Source organism: Cibotium barometz, chromosome 48 (genome assembly GCF_041138505.1).
Source record: "Cibotium barometz isolate CiBa-2024 chromosome 48, ASM4113850v1, whole genome shotgun sequence".
NCBI lineage: Eukaryota > Viridiplantae > Streptophyta > Polypodiopsida > Cyatheales > Cibotiaceae > Cibotium > Cibotium barometz.
The window spans coordinates 29174958-29192835 of NC_141093.1; the positions used below are offsets into that span (position 1 = coordinate 29174958).

The following is a 17878-nucleotide window of genomic DNA, read 5'->3' on the forward strand; positions in this document are numbered from 1 at the left end:
AACAAAGTTGGTTCTTGGTCCACCTAGACCTTCCTTCTAGCTTAATTTACCGTGAAAAGTTTGGAGTCATCACATGGCATCAAGTATAAGGTTCTTAAATTCTAAAAAAATTGTGGGGACTCTTAGGTGCATTTGGACAACTGTGCTTCCTTTAACCTTAACTCCTTTAAAACAGGTCAGTAACATAAGCACACAGTACCTTTTACAGCACAAATCTCTGAAATGTATTAAGTTCTAAACCAATAGAATGGATTTTACTGGCTGATCCAACTTCTAAAGCAGCTTTTACGGTGCTTATGTCCAACTTCTAAAGCAAATTTTTCAGTGCTTATATCCAACTTCTAAAGCAACTTTTACAGTGCTTATAATAGCAATCAAACATACGAAAATATTGTGAATTAGCACCAGTCAATTTATAAAGAAATCTAAACCATAAATCTTCATTACAGAGAACACATAATTTTTGGCTAAATCTCTTGTTCCAACTGCAGTAGTATCATGTGCTTAAAAGGTTCAACAGGGCATCATCACCTTCGCCATCATTGTTCTCCATGAGATGTGAATTATCAGTCGTCTTCTTTTTCAGGTGGATAACCGCATGGCAAGAGCATTTTCTGTTGCAGCAGACAAAAAAATCTTCAATTGTCTTTGCACATATAAGAAAGGAAAATCCTTAATGCTAGCAAATACCCTGATACCATATTCCACCTAAAGAACCCCTACACCCAATGCTACTCAAGACGAATATAAAACACAGTAAATTGTGGTTAAAAAGTAACCTGCATGAAGTTATAACGATCTCTGCCAATGGATTCATTTTCTGCAACAGCGAAGTAGGCAAGCAAAGGATAATGCCCAACATAAGATGCATAGCTATCCCGCTGAATGTTCACTGCCCACTCACTGAAATCACAAAGATCAAGAGAAAATTGTAATAACAGCACAAAATGAACCTTCATGAGAAGCATTACATGATCTACCTATGTGATTGTTTTGAGTACCTAATTTGTGAGCTGATCTACAGTGAAAACACATAATGGAGACAGCATACTCAAGCAACTATTAGTGTGCCTGTGTCACTGTGCCTCACCCTTGTCAGTCTCTAGCATCAACAGGGTATGCATAAAAGCTTTTTCCTTGAACTTACAAGGGGAAGAGGGGGATCTTTAACTTCACAATTAAATCTAGTGGCCTTTTTTCTGTCATTTAGCATTACAATTCTAAAGCTCAACAAGAGGTGGGCAGTTCAACAAAGCACCACTCGAGAAAGAATTCATGCCTCGACTAGGCTATCAAACTGTTGGTCATCTCCACCAAGGGTCCCTTATTGTCATATGCAGGTTAAGCTATAGATTTGGACCTGATTTTAAGGCCCTATAGGCACCAAGAAGTGCCCAAAACAAAGGGCAAAGCTTGGAGGCCAAATATAACTTTTTGGACATTATTATGTAGGTCAAAAAGGCAAAACCGACCTGAACAGTTTCCACCAGGCTTCATCACTTCAACAAATGCTGGTTTCTCTCATTGATTTTCCACTCTTAGACCAAACTCCATTGACATCTTGGCAGGAGTGATTCTTTGAAGACTTGTGCGTTGGCGTCGAACTGCAGCTGGAACACCCCCCCCCCCCCCCCCCCCCCCCCGCGCACCTGCCTTCCCTTGCGATTGCCAGCCTCCCTCTCCTCGCTGCCCTTCGCGCTTTCCCCCCTCCTCACCACCTGTGTGCACCCCCCGACCTCCCCCCACCTCCTTCCTTCTCACTACCTGCATAGCCCCTGCTCCCACCCCTGCCTTCCAACCTTTGAGCCTTCCGCCCACCACTTCTGCCTGTCTGTTTTTTGGCCGCCCCACCTCCAGCCCCTTGCCGTCGCCTCAGGTTGTCCAAGTTTTCCGTGTTGTGGAGTTCGCTATCCCTCGTCTTCACCATCCCCGCCCTCCTTGCCATTCAGCCCCCATTTTCAGTTCCCCCCCCACCCCCGTCACCCCAACCCTATCCTCTCCAGCCTCTCCTTTGTCATATGTTCGCAGCTTTCAGGCAATTTTTCCTGTGGCAAGTTTCAGTGTTTTCTGATCTTCTCTCCTCCAGGAGGATTCCATGGCAGCCACTCGGTCATCCCCAGCCAAGACCGCCATCCCTTGACTTTCCTTCTCAGAAGCAGACCTCCAACTCCTCGATTTGACAGTCGCCTCCCTAGAGCCCTCCACCTTGGCCTGCAAGATTGTGGATAGCCGCCCGGCACATGGACAGCTCACGGATCTTTTGCAAGCGAGCCTTATCAGCGAGCCTAGAAAGATCGCTGATATTCATCCTTTGGGACATGGATACTACCAAGTCGAGTTTGATTCGCCTGAAGCATCGGACAGAGTCATGCAACTGAGCCCCATCGCACTGCGCACGGCCCAAACCTTCTTTGTGAGGTGGTAGCACGAGTTCGACCTAGCGTCCGACCCTCTGGCTGGCATCTCAAGCTTTCCCGTAACAGTTTGCTTTCCAGGTCTCAGGAAGGAATACCTTTCCCTCCTCCAGATGATAGGTGGCATTATTGGGAGAGTGATTGTGTTACAGGACTGAGTATTTTACCTCTTCGTCTTAAGCATTGTTAATTATTTTTTAAGCATGTTTAAGCATTCACTAATCATGTTTAATCCAATCAATGCATGTGTAAGTCTGTACATGTGTGTGGATTCAGATACATGTTTGGTGTGTGTGTACATGTGTGCATGCTCATATGTTTGTGCATATGCATGTATATGTGTGTTTCTCTTATCTTGTTGCAGGAGCATCAACTGAGGCATCTTGTGGGTTAGCTCTGCAAGTACAATCAAGTACAGGCAGCCAACACGTGGCACTAATGGCAGGCAGTTGACGTGGTACTGCCATGTGGCACGTGTGACGTGGCAGATGACAAGTGGTACAGCTGGCTGCACAGGATGGTCTGTAGCTGATGTGGCACCTGACTGAAGCGCACGTGTGTGTGGTACACCTGGCTGCAAGAAGCGCAAGTGGCTGGGCTGACTGTTGGCACACATGGCGGTTGGGCTGCACAAGCACAGGCGCTGCCTACGTGGCAGGCACAGGCGCGCACAAGCGAGAGAGAGAGAGAGAGAGAGAGAGAGAGAGAGAGAGAGAGAGAGAGGCGGCTGGCATCCGTACTCAGCCCAAGAGAGAGGCGACTGGCAACTAGACGCGGAGGCGCCGGGTGGCAAAGAAAAACGCGATGGAGAAAAAGCGCCGGGCAGCAAATCCCGAAAAAGAGAAAGCTGCATGGGAATTTCGAAAACGCTAGCGCCATGCTATATTTTCTTCTTTTTTTTTTTGAAAATATTCAAAGAGTTTTTGAATGAGATAAAAGCACTTGTATAGTCTCTAAGGGGGAAAAGCATAGCTTTTCACCCCTAGACTTGTATAAATGGGGGGCCAAGGCTCTTGTATCCCACAACACATCTTGGGTGAAAGCTTGAAGGAGATCTCCCCATGGATCAAGGAGGAATCTTCTCGGGAATTGTACAAGGGCTATGCCGACCTCGAGTGATAAATAAATACCTGCGGGGGCGCCACGCTTGGGGCCAATTGGTCTTTTGTGCAGGAGCACTCTAGATCCACTTAAATATTTTCTTTTTCTTCCAAATTTATTATTCCAGTTCATAAAGTGATTAAAGTGTGATTAAGTGTGTTCACCGCCCGTCAAGTTTTTGAAGGCCGGTTACAAGGTTCCATTCCCGGGATTCAATGTCAACTTTTTTAAGAAGGCAAGCCTGTGGACGACACATTTAATTCTATGGCTGGAACTAGTGCGAAGATGAAGGATCTATCTTATGCCAGAGCTTGAAGATGATGATGCCACCTATGAAGCAAAGATGCAAAGTTTGATGGAGGAATTAATGGAACTCGCGAAGGACTCACGTTTCCCACGAAACTTCAAAGCTGATTCCAAACCACGGAGGCAAGGGTCTGAGAAGAAAGCTAAGCCTCAACATTCGACTCCCATCCACCCAAATTTTCAGCCATACCCCGATTCTTCTTCTTCTTTTCCCCCACCTATCCATGGAAACCCTTTCAATACTTCTCATCCTGGTTACTTTGGCAGAGGCTCTGTCTTTAATTCCATGACGGGTGTACCCAACATGGGCATGACTGGGAGCTATGGCATGCAACCAGGTATGCATGGAGGTATGTATGGAGCTATGCCAGGAAGTATGTATGGAACTTATGGTGGCGGTGGAGGAAGTGCTTTTGGTATGCCTGGTATGGGAGGTGGTATGATGGGAATAGGATCTAATGCTGTGGGCAATTCTCTTCTCAAACCACATCCCTATAATAATCTTGTTCAAGGCGAGAAGCCAAAAGATTATAAAGAGGGTGGTGCTACAGTAAAGTTTGATACTTTTAGTGGTGCAAAGGACCGTTTGAAGGCTCTCACCTTCATTCAACAGTTTGATGCGGCATTGTTTGGTGGTAACTTCACAGAGGCATCTAAGGTACGAAAGGCAGCTTCTTTCCTAAAGGGTAATGCTCTTCAATGGTGGTCGACACTTCTTCATCAAGGAATAGCACCTAGCACTTGGGTGGAGTTCAAGCAAATCTTCTCTTCCTTAAGGTTGACACCGACTTTTGATGCTCTGCTACCGGTCACATCCTATAGGCCCATGTCATTGGTTGAGCAGATAGAGACTTATTGATGTGGGTTACCCAAGGAGCTTCGAGATTGTTGCATCAAAACAAAGGTCATTAATATGACTCAGATGATAGAAAATGCTCAGACTAGATATGCCATGCTTACTGGTCAGATGTCAGGATTCAAGGATCAACGTCTCTTCTCCAAGAAAGCATCAAAGGAATCGAAAGAGACCAAAAACACTGAACCACGAGAGAAGGGGCAATCCAAGAAGAGAAAATTTCAGCCTTTGCCTCAAAGGACAGATGAAGAAAGGAAAGAGCTTATAGCTAGCAACAAATGTTTCTCCTGTGGAGAAGCAGGGCACCGATACTATAGGTGTCCGAAGAGAGTACCTAAAAACGCAGATGATTCATAGGACGAGCCTAAAGCAAAGAAACAGAAACCGTCTGCTGGACTAGTACCTGACTTGATAGGGATAAAGCAAGGGGATGCATCTTCAGAGTTATGCAGAGCATGGGAAAGACTTCGAGATCAGGAGGTTTTGATCTTCTTTGATCCTGGGGCTCGAGCAAACTTCATCACCCCCGAGCTTGCAACAAAGTTGGGCATCAAACCAGAGGAGATGGGTGTGTTACATGAGGCTACTTTGGCTTGTCCTGGACATTCGATTGAGGTTACACCGATCATTGGGAAACTGCGTCTCAGTGTGCAGACTTACACGGACAGAGAGGATAACTTCTTCATTATGCCTTTGGAGGGTTCTGATGTTTTGTTGGGTATGCCTTGGTGCCATAAGGTTAAAGCGGTGGTAGATACTTTCAACAGGAAAATCTCTCTCACTAATAAGAATAAAGAACACACTCTTGATGTAAAGCTTAAAGGGGAATCTATCATGTTGTATCGGCCTCCGCCATTTCTCGTCTGAAAAAGAAACATCTTTCTGTTTACTTACTGTTTGTTATAGAGAATCAAGATACTACAGATTCTAACCTATCTGAGCTGGATAAGGAAAGATTGGATTTTCTCAAAAGTTTTCGTGATTGTTTTTCAGAGGCTTTGCAAGTGCTAGGCCTGAGGATCATGGGATTGATTTGATTCCTGGAAGTTCACCACCGAATAAGCCACCCTATAGGGTGAGTGCAACCCAACAAGAAGAGATTATGAGCCAAGTGCGTGATCTGTTGGACAAAGGGTTGATTCAGCCGAGCTCTTCACCCTATTGTTCACCAGTGCTTTTGGTACAAAAGAAAGATGGTTCTTGGCGGATGTGCATTGATTACAGGGCACTGAATAAGATTACCATCAAGAACAGATTCCCTATACCTCGAATCGATGATATTTTGGATCGATTACATGGAGCAGCTTACTTCAATCGCATTGATCTAAAGAGTGGATATCATCAAATTCGCATCAAGCCAGAAGATGTGCACAAGACAGCCTTCAGGACAACTTTTGGACTTTATGAGTTTTTGGTCATGCCTTTTGGTCTTACGAATGCTCCAGCAACTTTTAACAAGATGATGGATCGGATTTTTCGACCCCACCGTTCTTTTGTGGGCACTTTCTTTGATGATATGATTGTGTTTTCTCACTCAGAGAAGGAGCATCGGGAGATGAAACCGGCCTCTGGGAGAAACCAAAGTGCGGTAGACTAGCAGTCACCCTTCCACTTGTAGTCCAAATATAAAAACAAATTTAATTGGAGCTAGAGTGCCCCAAAACTGAAATGAGAACGACACCTGTTGGCCCCGAAGCTTGGCGCCCCTTTCGGTATTTCTTTATTCAAATTCAAAGTGATGTAAAACTGAGTACAACACAACCAGCCAGGAGAATACACCTGTATGTCCAATCTGGCAACCCACAAGACCTCTTAGCACAGAGGATTCACACACAGATCTGTGTCCCACAAAAGCAACACTCTGTGTTTCCCTCTGATCAGCCAAGACCATTCAGCACGGCAGCCTTGAGCACACATCTGGCATATCCCAAGTACATGGTTCCACAATTCAGTTCACATATACATCCACTGTCCAATCTCTGTTTCCACCCTTTCAATCTGCCATACCCCTCCTCTCACAAGGGGCCAGATAACACAAGTCTGGATCAGACATAAGCCAATGGAAAGAAAGAAAGATGGACAAGTTTAGAGCTTACCAATTCAGTGCATGGTTCTGCACTCGTGAAGCCGATCGTACCAGTCTGCACTTGAGAAAGACTGTCTGTACTTTCCTCTCTGCAACCACTTGACTGATGCACCAACTAAGCTCTGAAAAAGCTCTGCCTGCAGCTGTCCGTACAATCTCTACGCTTGCAGCTGCTGCCACCTGTACCTGCTGGACAGAACAGTACTTGACAGCCTGCACCTGTCCGTACAGGTCTGCGCTGTCTGTGTTAGCATGTACCTGTCCGTACAGGTGTCTGCGCTGTCCTATCAGCTGCGCTTGTACCTGCAGCACAGCCGTCGCCAAGACCTGCAGCGCGTAAAGTACCCGCCTTCAGTTTCTGTCAGCGCCACCTGAACCTGCATCACCGTACACTGTACCTGCTTTCGTACAGCTCTGTACAGCCTGTTTCCACAGCGCTGTACGGCCTGCTTTTCACACACAGAAACCAGCAGTTCCCAGCTCTATGCAGTCGACCAGCTTCTCTTCTCTTCCACGCATGAAGCTTGCACGTAATCCCAAAAGCAAGAGAGAGAGAGAGAGGTGAGGGAGGCGTGTACCAAAAGTGGAGTTTCCTCCCTCCAAAAATATCTAGGCCCCTTACTTTAATGTTTATTAAAGTTTCCTAGGGGCCACCCATGCTTAGAACATTAAAATTCATTAATGTTCTGGTCCCCCTTCACACTTGAAGATGTCCACACATCATTCTCTTTGTCCGGGCATCCCAAATGTGAATCATTTAATATTTATTTTGCTCAGCAACCACCATGCCCACACTTGTGCTATTCCATTTTCACAGGGTCATGACAGGAGCATTTGACCACCTTTACATCACCTAACCAAGAAGGATGTAAAATTCCGATGGACAGTAAAGGAAGTGGAAGTTTTCAACAAGCTTAAGGAAAAGCTAACCACTGGTCCAGTTTTAGTTTTACCGGATCTTCATAAACCTTTTGTGGTACAGTGTGATGCATGCGGGAATAGCATTGGAGCTTTTCTTATGCAGAAAGGACATGTTATTGCTTATGAGAGTAGAACTCTGTCACCAGCAGAAAGGAATCTACAAGTATATGAGAAGGAGCTTCTTGCGATTATTCATGCTCTTTCTAGTTGGAAGCATTATCTTCTTGGGGCTGATTTCATTGTTCAGAGTGATCATCAGACTCTTCGATACTTCCTTACTCAAACGAAGCTCTCAGAGAAGCATATGAGATGGGCAAACTTTTTGTCCATGTTTCACTTTCAGATTGTTCATGTAGATGGCGAAAAGAATGTGGTAGCGGATGCCTTGTCTAGGAAACCACATGTGGCCGCCGTCTCCATTATCTTTCATCATGAACTTGATGATATACGAGAATAGTTGCTAATGACTCAGATTTTGAGCGGATTTTTGATCGTTTGACCAAAGGAGAGCGAGTTGATCATTATTCTCTCAAGAAAGGATTCTTGATGATGCATGACAAATTGTGTGTCACATCTCAGCTGAGGCAGAAGGTTTTGACAGAATGCCATGCTCCGCCTTATGCAGGCCATCGTGGTATTGAGGCTACAGTGAAGGCTTTGGAGGCATTCTTTTGTTGGCCTACTATGCGCAGGGATGCTGATGCTTTTGTTCGTGATTGTATCATTTGTCAGAAGGTGAAGTATGACCGTCAAAAGACACCTGGGTTACTTCATTCTTTGCCTATTCCAGATAGACCATGGGAGAGTATTGCTATGGATTTTATCTTTGACCTTCCTAGAACAAGGAGTGGGAATGATGGCATCTGGACTATCATAGATCGTTTCAGCAAACAAGCTCATTTCATGCCAGTTAGGAAGACGATTAATGCAGAGCAAATGGTGAGGATATTTTTGACGAATATCTTAAAATACCATGGGATGCCCACATCTATTGTTAGTGACCGAGATCCTTGAATGACGAGTTTATTTTGGAGAGCATTCTTCGAGAACATGAAGACTTTGTTGAAGTTCTCATCGTCTTTTCATCCACAAAGAGATGGGCAATCGGAAATTGCCAACTCAATCGTACTGGATCTTCTAAAGTGTTATGTTTCGGATCATAAAGAACAGTGGAAAAAGTATCTTCCTTTGGTGGAGTTTGCTTACAACACCATTCACACTTCAACAGGAAAGGCACCTTTCGAGATTGTGGAAGGTGGGAAGAAAGTACCTCCGATCCTGCATACAAAAGATAAGATCTTCGAGGCAGATCGTTTCGTGGAGAATATGGATATGAGGCTTACAAAAAGGTCAAAATGGCTCTTCAAAGGACTCAAGAGAAATAGAGAAAAGCAGCAAACCTTCACCGTCGATCATTGGTTTTTGATTTGGGTGATTGGGTGCTTTTGAGATTTGAGAAGGCTAGACTCAGAAAAATGAAGGGTAAACAGAGCTTATATCCTAAATTGAGTATGCGGTACTATGGGCCTTTTCAGGTGATTGAGAAGATGAGTGATGTTTCCTATCGTCTTCAGTTACCGGATCTTTGGAAGACTCATAATGCATTCCATGTGAGTCTTCTTAGACCTTTCAGAGGTGCGGTGCCTACAGAGCAGGTTGATGAGTCGCAACCAAAGGTAAAAGAACTTGATGAGATTCTTCAACCAGAACAGATTTTGGCACATAGAGAAAGAAAAGTCAGAGGGAAAGTTTCACGTCAATATCTGGTGAAGTTTGTGCACTATTCATCTATGGATTCGAAGTGGATGAAGGAGGGTGACTTGGCAGATTCACCGAGGATACTACAACTTTACCTCGAGGCTTTTGGTTTGGAGCCTACCTTACAAAGCGCTTCAACAGGTTCAGCTATGGATTCTCGAGTACTGCTTGTTACTCAAGAGGGGGGTGACTCCGCTCCTTTGTCACAGAGTTCATTTGGATGAGATCTGGAAGTCGCTTGGTGTTCTTATCAGCACACCCGAGATACTAACCTCACAGTGTATCTACCTATGGGATTTCTATGATATGTGTGTACTAGTCACATGGTTTGATTGATGGATATACGAATATCTTCAGAGAATGGGGACGCCTATTCTAGACTTTCGTTTGATATGCATCAGTGTTTACTCATGTTCATGATGTACTGTTGATTGTGGGTCCTATGGGATGGCCATGAGCGGAGCAGGTAAAGCATCCAGGGGGACATGATTATTCACGAGGTGGATGCTCTTGATTTATGTTATTCAGATGTTCTGCTTCAGTTGGCAAGACATAGTTTTCTCCTTGCTCACTTAGGTTCTGTTTCAGTTGGCAAATCCTTTGAATGAACAATCGAGGACGATTGCTTTGTTTTAAGAGGGGGGTATGTTACAGGACTGAGTATTTTACCTCTTCGTCTTAAGCATTGTTAATTATTTTTTAAGCATGTTTAAGCATTCACTAATCATGTTTAATCCAATAAATCCATGTGTAAGTCTGTACATGTGTGTGGATTCAGATACATGTTTGGTGTGTGTACATGTGTGCATGCTCATATGTTTGTGCATATGCATGTATATGTGTGTTTCTCTTATCTTGTTGCAAGAGCATCAACTGAGGCATCTTGTGGGTTAGCTCTGCAAGTACAATCACGTACAGGCAGCCGACACGTGGCACTAATGGCAGGTAGTTGACGTGGCACTGCCACGTGGCACAAGTGACGTGGCAGCTGACAAGTGGTACAGCTGGCTTCACAAGATGGACTGCAGCTGATGTGGCACCTGGCTGAAGCGCACGTGTGTGTGGTACACCTGGCTGCAAGAAGCGCAAGTGGCTGGGCTGACTGTTCGTACACATGGCGGTTGGCTGCACAAGCACAGGCGCTGCCTACATGGCAGGCACAGGCGCGCACAAGCGAGAGAGAGAGAGAGAGAGAGAGAGAGAGAGAGAGAGAGATGAAATGAAAATGAAATGTTATATTAACGTCTTCAAAAGCAAAGTGACCTATGAGACCAAAGTTACAACCATGTGACATCTGATACACTATCTGGAAAAGAAAAGAAAGGACTGAAGGTAAGTATCTAGCCCTACAATACATCAATAGGGAGAGAGAGAGAGAGAGAGAGAGAGAGAGAGAGAGAGAGAAAGATTTTATTAACGTCTTCCAAAAGACCGAACTCGGCCTATGAGACAAATCGGTGTACCTATATGGGGTATCCTCTGTCATCCCAACAAAATGAAAAAGTATTGAACTAAAAAGCTGAATCTGGGTGTGCAATAAGTACAATGAGTGGTGAAGGGGATGGAGCTCTACTCCTAGGAGAATGCAAAGCTATATGCATGGAGTATACAATCATGATATGCAACCTAGCTAGCTCCATCCTGTACCATACTGGGGGTATAAAATGGTATACATCAATGAAGGGGGTGTCCACAGCTCCCTGAAGAACATGCCTGGGTGTGCTCTGAAGCGAGCCAGTCGCTCCGCACCCCCTCTGTGAAACTGAGCTCTGATCTCTGTCATCTCTCTTTGGTATAGGCATGGTGTCCGAAAGCCAGGTGTCCTCTGTCTCCTGCGGGCTCTGAGTGTCTCTGCTCTCTGGAGAGTAATTCCCTGCCGTGTAGGGGCTGGGAGTGGGATGGATCTCTGAAAAAATGTAGTAATCTGTGTGTGTCGTCCCCCCTCTGGAGCTGTCTGAGCCTGTAATGATGTCTCTCTGTGGCGCTGTATGTCTAGAATGAATCTCCCCAATATGCGCTGGTCTGCTGCCTCAAAGATCTAGCGTAGGGAATGTGGCTCTCTGAATAAAATGGGATATCTCTCTCTGATGGCTGTATATGCTCTGCATCTGCATACATAATGCTCCTCACTCTCCACCTCCTCTCTGCACAATCTGCATACCCTCTCCTCTCGGGGGATCCGTGCTGCTCTGCCAGTCTCAATCTCCAATTGGTGTGATGAAACTCTAAGCTGACCAATAGCCACTCGGGAGCCGTGTGGTAAAAAGCCCTCCATGTATCTAGGTCTCTCTATAAATCCATCATCAGTGATACTCATGAAGTGATCTCTGTAGTATAGCATCTTCGGTGGAAGAGGCTGTGTAGGCGATATCCATGTCTCTCGTGTATAGAGCTGCCATAGATCCTGTCTCAATACTCTGTTCCTCTCACTATGAGAGAGACGGATATGTGGTGCATCCCTGTCATACTGGAATGGTGGTAGATGATCCATGTCTAGGCCATGCTGTGAGAACCAATGTGTGACCTGTGCATACCATGATCCTCTGTCTCCTGCCTCAGCCAGCTGTCTAGATGCCTCAAAAGCTCTGTATGACAATCTGTCCTGTGGCATCTCTCTGAATCTGTCTAGCAGGCATATAGTCTGGAATATGGCCTCTACCATCATAGGGGGCGCAGCAAACTCTGCTCGGATAATGTCATGAGGTACTGACGGTTTGTTGCGTATCATGCGTGCCATCATGAGGGCCTGTGGTCTCTCTATCTGTGTCCACCAATGGGTAGCAAGGCCTGGCGCCCATACTGCTGAGAGAGAGAGAGAGAGAGAGAGAGAGAAATGAAATGAAATGTTATATTAACGTCTTCAAAAGGCCAAAGTGACCTATGAGACCAAAGTTACAACCATGTGACATCTGATACACTATCTGGAAAAGAAAAGAAAGGACTGAAGGTAAGTATCTAGCCCTACAATACATCAGTAGGGAGCATCCGGAAGCAGCAACTAGGAAGAGTGGGAAGCTAATGCTACTAGTCAAAATGGGATACATGAGTACATGGATACATGAATACATGAATATGGGGGAGTACAAAAGTGACAGTGAGTACAACAGTATATGGCTGGAGTGGTAATCATCCTAGGAGCTCTAGCATGGGTCTCTGCCAGATGGCCTGGATATTTGCCATAGTGAGATGCCTGGTCGGACGAGCCCGATGCCTCGCAATGATGCTCTGAATCCTCCGGTGTAGGTGAAAAGATGCAGGGGGGAAGAGAGCTTGAGCTCTTGCAAGCACACACACACACTCACAAAACCCTAATAGAGAACACACAAGGTGAGGGTCGGGTCTGAAAATCTTCTTCTTCTTCACTCAACACTCAACACACCATATACAAGAATAAGAGTACACACAATATGAAAGGTACTCAACCAAATACATACACGGGTTCTCTATAGTGTGAACCCGACTAAATGAGCTGGCGCTATAACTATGCCAGCCTCTAGAATGGCTGTCACACAGCCTGTTATTCCACTGGCCGCATATCACCCAAGATCTCACCAACCATGCCAATGGTGTAAGTGTGGGGCCTATCCCCTAAGCGGGTCATCAGTGTCCACCGCCTCACTAGACGAGCTCGATATCTCAACACCCCCCCTTGAGCTCAACTCCATCTCATGTACACCAAGCGAAGCCCTGAATCTGCGGAGCTTCTCTGTACCCAATGCTTTGGTGAAGATGTCAGCTACCTGATCCTCTGTGCTGACATAAACAAGGTCAAGGTCTCCTGCCAAGACCTTCTCTCTGACGAAGTGGTAGTGGACCTCTATATGCTTCGTACGAGCATGAAATACTGGGTTCCTGGCCAACTGTATACTGCTAATGTTGTCACAGAAAATGACAACTTGTCTATCCACTGATAGACCCAAATCTGCAAGTAGCTTCCTCAACCAAGCTACCTCACATGCTGCCATAGCAGCTCCTCTGTACTCGGCCTCTGTACTCGATAGAGCAACCGTAGGCTGCTTCTTGCTGCTCCAAGTCACAGTAGCACTCCCCAAAGAAAAACATGAAGCCACTGGTAGATCTTCTGTCTGAGATACTACCAGCGAAATCAGCATCTGTGTACCCATGTACACATATCTCTGTCCCAGTCTCATAGAATAGTCCACAATGCAAAGTAGACCTCACATACCTCAGTATGCGTCTCACTGCATCCAAATGCGGTTTCTGTGGAACCTGCATAAACTGACTCACCAACCCAACAGCATAGCTCAAATCTGGTCTGGTGATCGTCATGTAGATCAAACTTCCTACTATGCACCTGTACATAGTAGGATCCTCCAAGATCTCTCCTGAATCTGCACTCAACTTGCCATTCTGATCCAATCGCACAGAAATAGGCTTACAGCCTGTCATACCATACTTGGACAACATGTCCAAGCCATACTGTCTCTGCAGTAATCCAATACCATGTGGTGACCTAATCACCTCAATGCCCAAGAAGTATCTGAGCTCCCCCAGATCCTTCATCTCGAACTTCTGTCTAAGCAAGATCTTTACATCAAAAATCTCTGCATCATGGTCCCCTATAATGATCAAGTCATCTACATAGATGACAACAAGCACAACTCCTCTATCACCATGTCTCACATACAGCGAGAAATCTGCATTGGCTACATGAAAGCCAATAGTGACAAGATATTCAGAAATCTTGTCAGACCATGCTCTTGGTGCTTGCTTTAAGCCATACAAGGCTTTCTTCAACCTGCAAACATGCTCGGGGTGACCCACATCCTCATAACCAGGTGGCTGCAACATATACACCTCTTCTTGCAAATCCCCATACAAGAATGCATTCTTTACATCCATCTGATGTAAAGACCATTGCTTTGACGCAGCCACTGCTATCACAACTCTCACCGTTGCCATCTTGGCAACTGGGCTGAAAGTTTCCTCATAATCAATGCCATATGTCTGCGCATATCCTTTGGCTACCAATCTAGCCTTGTACCTGTTTATGCTTCCATCACTGTTATGTTTTACTTTGTACACCCACTTGCATCCAATGGCTTTCTTGCCTTCAGGCAATTGCACTAAATCCCAAGTCTCATTTCCATATAGTGCATCCATCTCCTCATCCATAGCTTTCTCCCAACACACATTTCCAACAGCCTCATCAATGCATGTGGGCTCAACAACCTGCACAACCTTTGCCATATATGCATAGTGATGTGCCACATAACCATCATATGTAAATCTCTGCACAGGGTTCTTCACTCTCCCTGATCTTCGTAGCTTTTCATTCATGGCTTCCATAGCCTTCTTTACACCAGGTGTTCTCATAGCTGGGATCCCAAGCTCCTCATCAAGGCTCATATCTGAGCCACTAGACTCTCCATCAACATGAGAATGCCCTGCAAAAATGTCAGGCATACCAAGGGGCTCAACCACTTTCTCTTTTCCTTTACGTGATGTACTAATCACATTTGCAGGACTGGTATTATGACGCAGCCTGCCACTCCATGGTCTATCAATAGACCCACTAGATGAGGACTCTCCTGGTCCACTCAAAGACTGTGATTGCTGACCTGCATTCTGTGCAACCACACTTCCACTCACATCAGTCCCAACAGCTTCTTTTTCAGCAGCATACCAGCTGCTCATCTCATCAAAGACAACATCCCTGCTTACCCTCAACTCACGTGTAGCAGGGTTATAACACCTGTATCCCTTTTGCTCAAGGGAGTATCCAATAAACACACATTTTTCAGCTTTTGGATCCAGCTTAGTTCTCAGCTCATCTGGCACATGCACATATGCAATGCATCCAAAGACTTTCAGATGAGACAAATCTGGTTTTCTGCCAGTAAACCTCTCCTCTAGAGTTACATCATGTATGGCTGCAGTTGGAGTCCTGTTCATGATGTATACTGCTGTAGAAACAGCCTCAGCCCAATCGCAATGCGGCATATTCTTCTCTTCCATCAATGCTCGCGCAATCTCAGCAATGTGCCTATTTTCCGGCTCAGCAACTCCATTTTGCTGCGGAGTGTATCTGCATGTAAACCGTCTCCGAATACCATTCTTCTTCAAAAATTCAGAGAACTCATTGGAGAAGTACTCTCCCCCTCCATCTGACCTTAGGCACTTTACATATTTCCCTGTTTGCTTTTCAACCAAAACTCTGAAATTCTGAAAGTGAGTGAACACCTCACTCTTCTCCTTCATGAAATATACCCACACTTTCCTTGTGTGGTCATCAATGAAAGTCACATAATACCTGCAGCCTCCCATAGATATGGTCTTCGTAGGACCCCATACATCTGAATGCACAACATCTAGTGCATTTCTGCTCACATATCTGTTACGTGGAAACACATGCTTTGTTTGCTTCCCAAATTGGCATGCTTCACATATTTTCTGCATACCTTCCACTTTAAATTTTGGCAGCCCTGTCACAATTCCTTTTGTCTGCATAGACTTCAATCTCTGCACATTTACATGTCCAATCCTTTTATGCCAAATGTCTGTGTCTACAACAATTCCTGAACCATTTGCAAACATCGCAGCACTCATTTCAAGCATGTCTACATTCAATGTAAACATTCTGCCCACTCTGTTGCCTTTTACAACCAACCTGCACTTGTCTTTAAAGTCTTCAACATAACAACCATCAGGATTAAACCTAACCTGCAAACCCTGCTCAATCATCTGGCCAACTGAAACCAGATTCTTTGTTATGTTCGGTACATGAAGTACATCTGCAAGGTACTTCACTTTGCCATCCTGCATAGACAATGACACATCTCCAACATGGACAATTGGATGAGCAGTGTCATCCCCTGTTTCCACAAAACCTAGTCTTTCCGGGTTTTTCATCTCCTTGAACCACTCCCCATGACTCGTCATGTGGTTCGAAGCACCTGAATCCACATACCATACATTATCTTTTTGTGCTGCATCAACATTTTCAGACATGGCATTCACGACATGCTGCATAACAAACAACCTTTCATTATCCTCATTATTTCTGCTTGAGGAGGATGCATAGTTGTTTTGCTGCACTTTTCCATTTTGCATGTCAGCCTGCTTCTTATAACATTCTGCCTGCACATGTCCAGGCTTACCACAATAATAGCATTCACGTGCATCATTATACTGCCTTTGCCAATTTCCACGGCCTCTTTGACTCCCTCTGCCTCTGAATTTGCCTCTTCCACCTGTGTGTTGTTGTTGTTATTGTTGATTTTGGGACTGTTGTTGTTGCTGCTGCTGCTGCTGCTGCTGGCCATAATTCTGATTACCTGTTCGGCCACCTCCTTGACCGCGTCCACGGCCTCCTCTATCTCGTCCTCTTCCTGAACTCGTGTAGAAGGCCTGCTGCTCTGAACTGTTTCTGCTTTGTGAAGACTGTTGGTCTTCACCCAAGCTCTTCTCTTCGATAATCAGCATAGACACCAAATCTGTAAAGTTGGGAATGTTTTCCCTAGTCTGAATAGACGTCTTGAACGCCTTGTATTGTGGCCCGAGACCACGTAGACAGACCTCCACCTTATCATCATCATCTACTGACACACCAATAGATGCAAGGGATTCCACAATACCCTTTATCTTCAGCGCATAGTCATTCACAGACATGCTCTTTTTCTCCACAGTATGAAGTTCATTCTTCAACTGTATCTTGCGTGCCTTAGTATTTGTTTCATACAGTTTTACCAAGGTGTCCCACGCCTCCTTGGGGGACTTGGCATCCTGAATGTGCCCAATCATGGTGTCCTGTATACTAATGGAGAGCCAATACATAACCTTCCTGGCTCCTTGGTTCCAGTCTTTAAATTCTTTCACATCTGCAGCAGTCGGATTTATATCCGGTATCTCCGGTGCCTCTTCATGCTCACCTTCTATGTAGTCCCAATAGCCTTTTCCCATCAGGAAATTCGTCAACCTGAACCTCCAAGCATGGAAGTTATTCTTATCAAGCTTCTCAGCCACAATCTGGGTTATCCCATCATTTGACATCTTGCCTAACACACAATTTTACCAGAAACAACACTTTGGTTTTTCTCCACAAACTGCTGTATTTTCTGCAGCGGTACTGTAGTACTCTCAAATGTCACAACCAGTGACTTCAATGTGCATACATACACCCAATGGCAACTGTAGACCTCTTTGCAGCACCCACAGTGTCTGCACAGTCAATCTGTCTTCCTACAGTTCTTAAAACAGAGTTCTGTAGAGAATCGATGACTTACCCTCAATGCTCGAAATCGCCTGCTTTCTGAAAAACGGAGGTCCAGACGCGCCCGAAACGCGTTTTCGGCCCAGATAAATACTGTCCGATAGGACAGTATAGTTGCCCTAATAGCTTTACTCCCGCGAAGAAAGCTCCTCAATCAGAGATCGTTGCCGGTGCCTCCCGTAGAGCTCCCGACAAGGGTGTAG

General features: G+C 45.2%; 1 protein-coding gene across 1 annotated transcript in view; it reads right to left on the reverse strand.

Moving 5' to 3' along the window:
• Positions 1–200: 200 nt before the first annotated feature.
• LOC147611042 (uncharacterized protein At4g14342) overlaps positions 201–17878 on the reverse strand; it is a 44173-nt gene continuing 26495 nt past the window's right edge. Inside the window, exons 3-4 of the mRNA XM_086785686.1 lie at positions 780–903; positions 201–614 (exon numbers count right to left, since the gene is read on the reverse strand). Of these exons, the coding sequence (XP_086641812.1) occupies positions 567–614; positions 780–903 (172 nt within the window). The 3' untranslated portion in view covers positions 201–566. The remainder of the gene's footprint in view (positions 615–779; positions 904–17878) is intronic.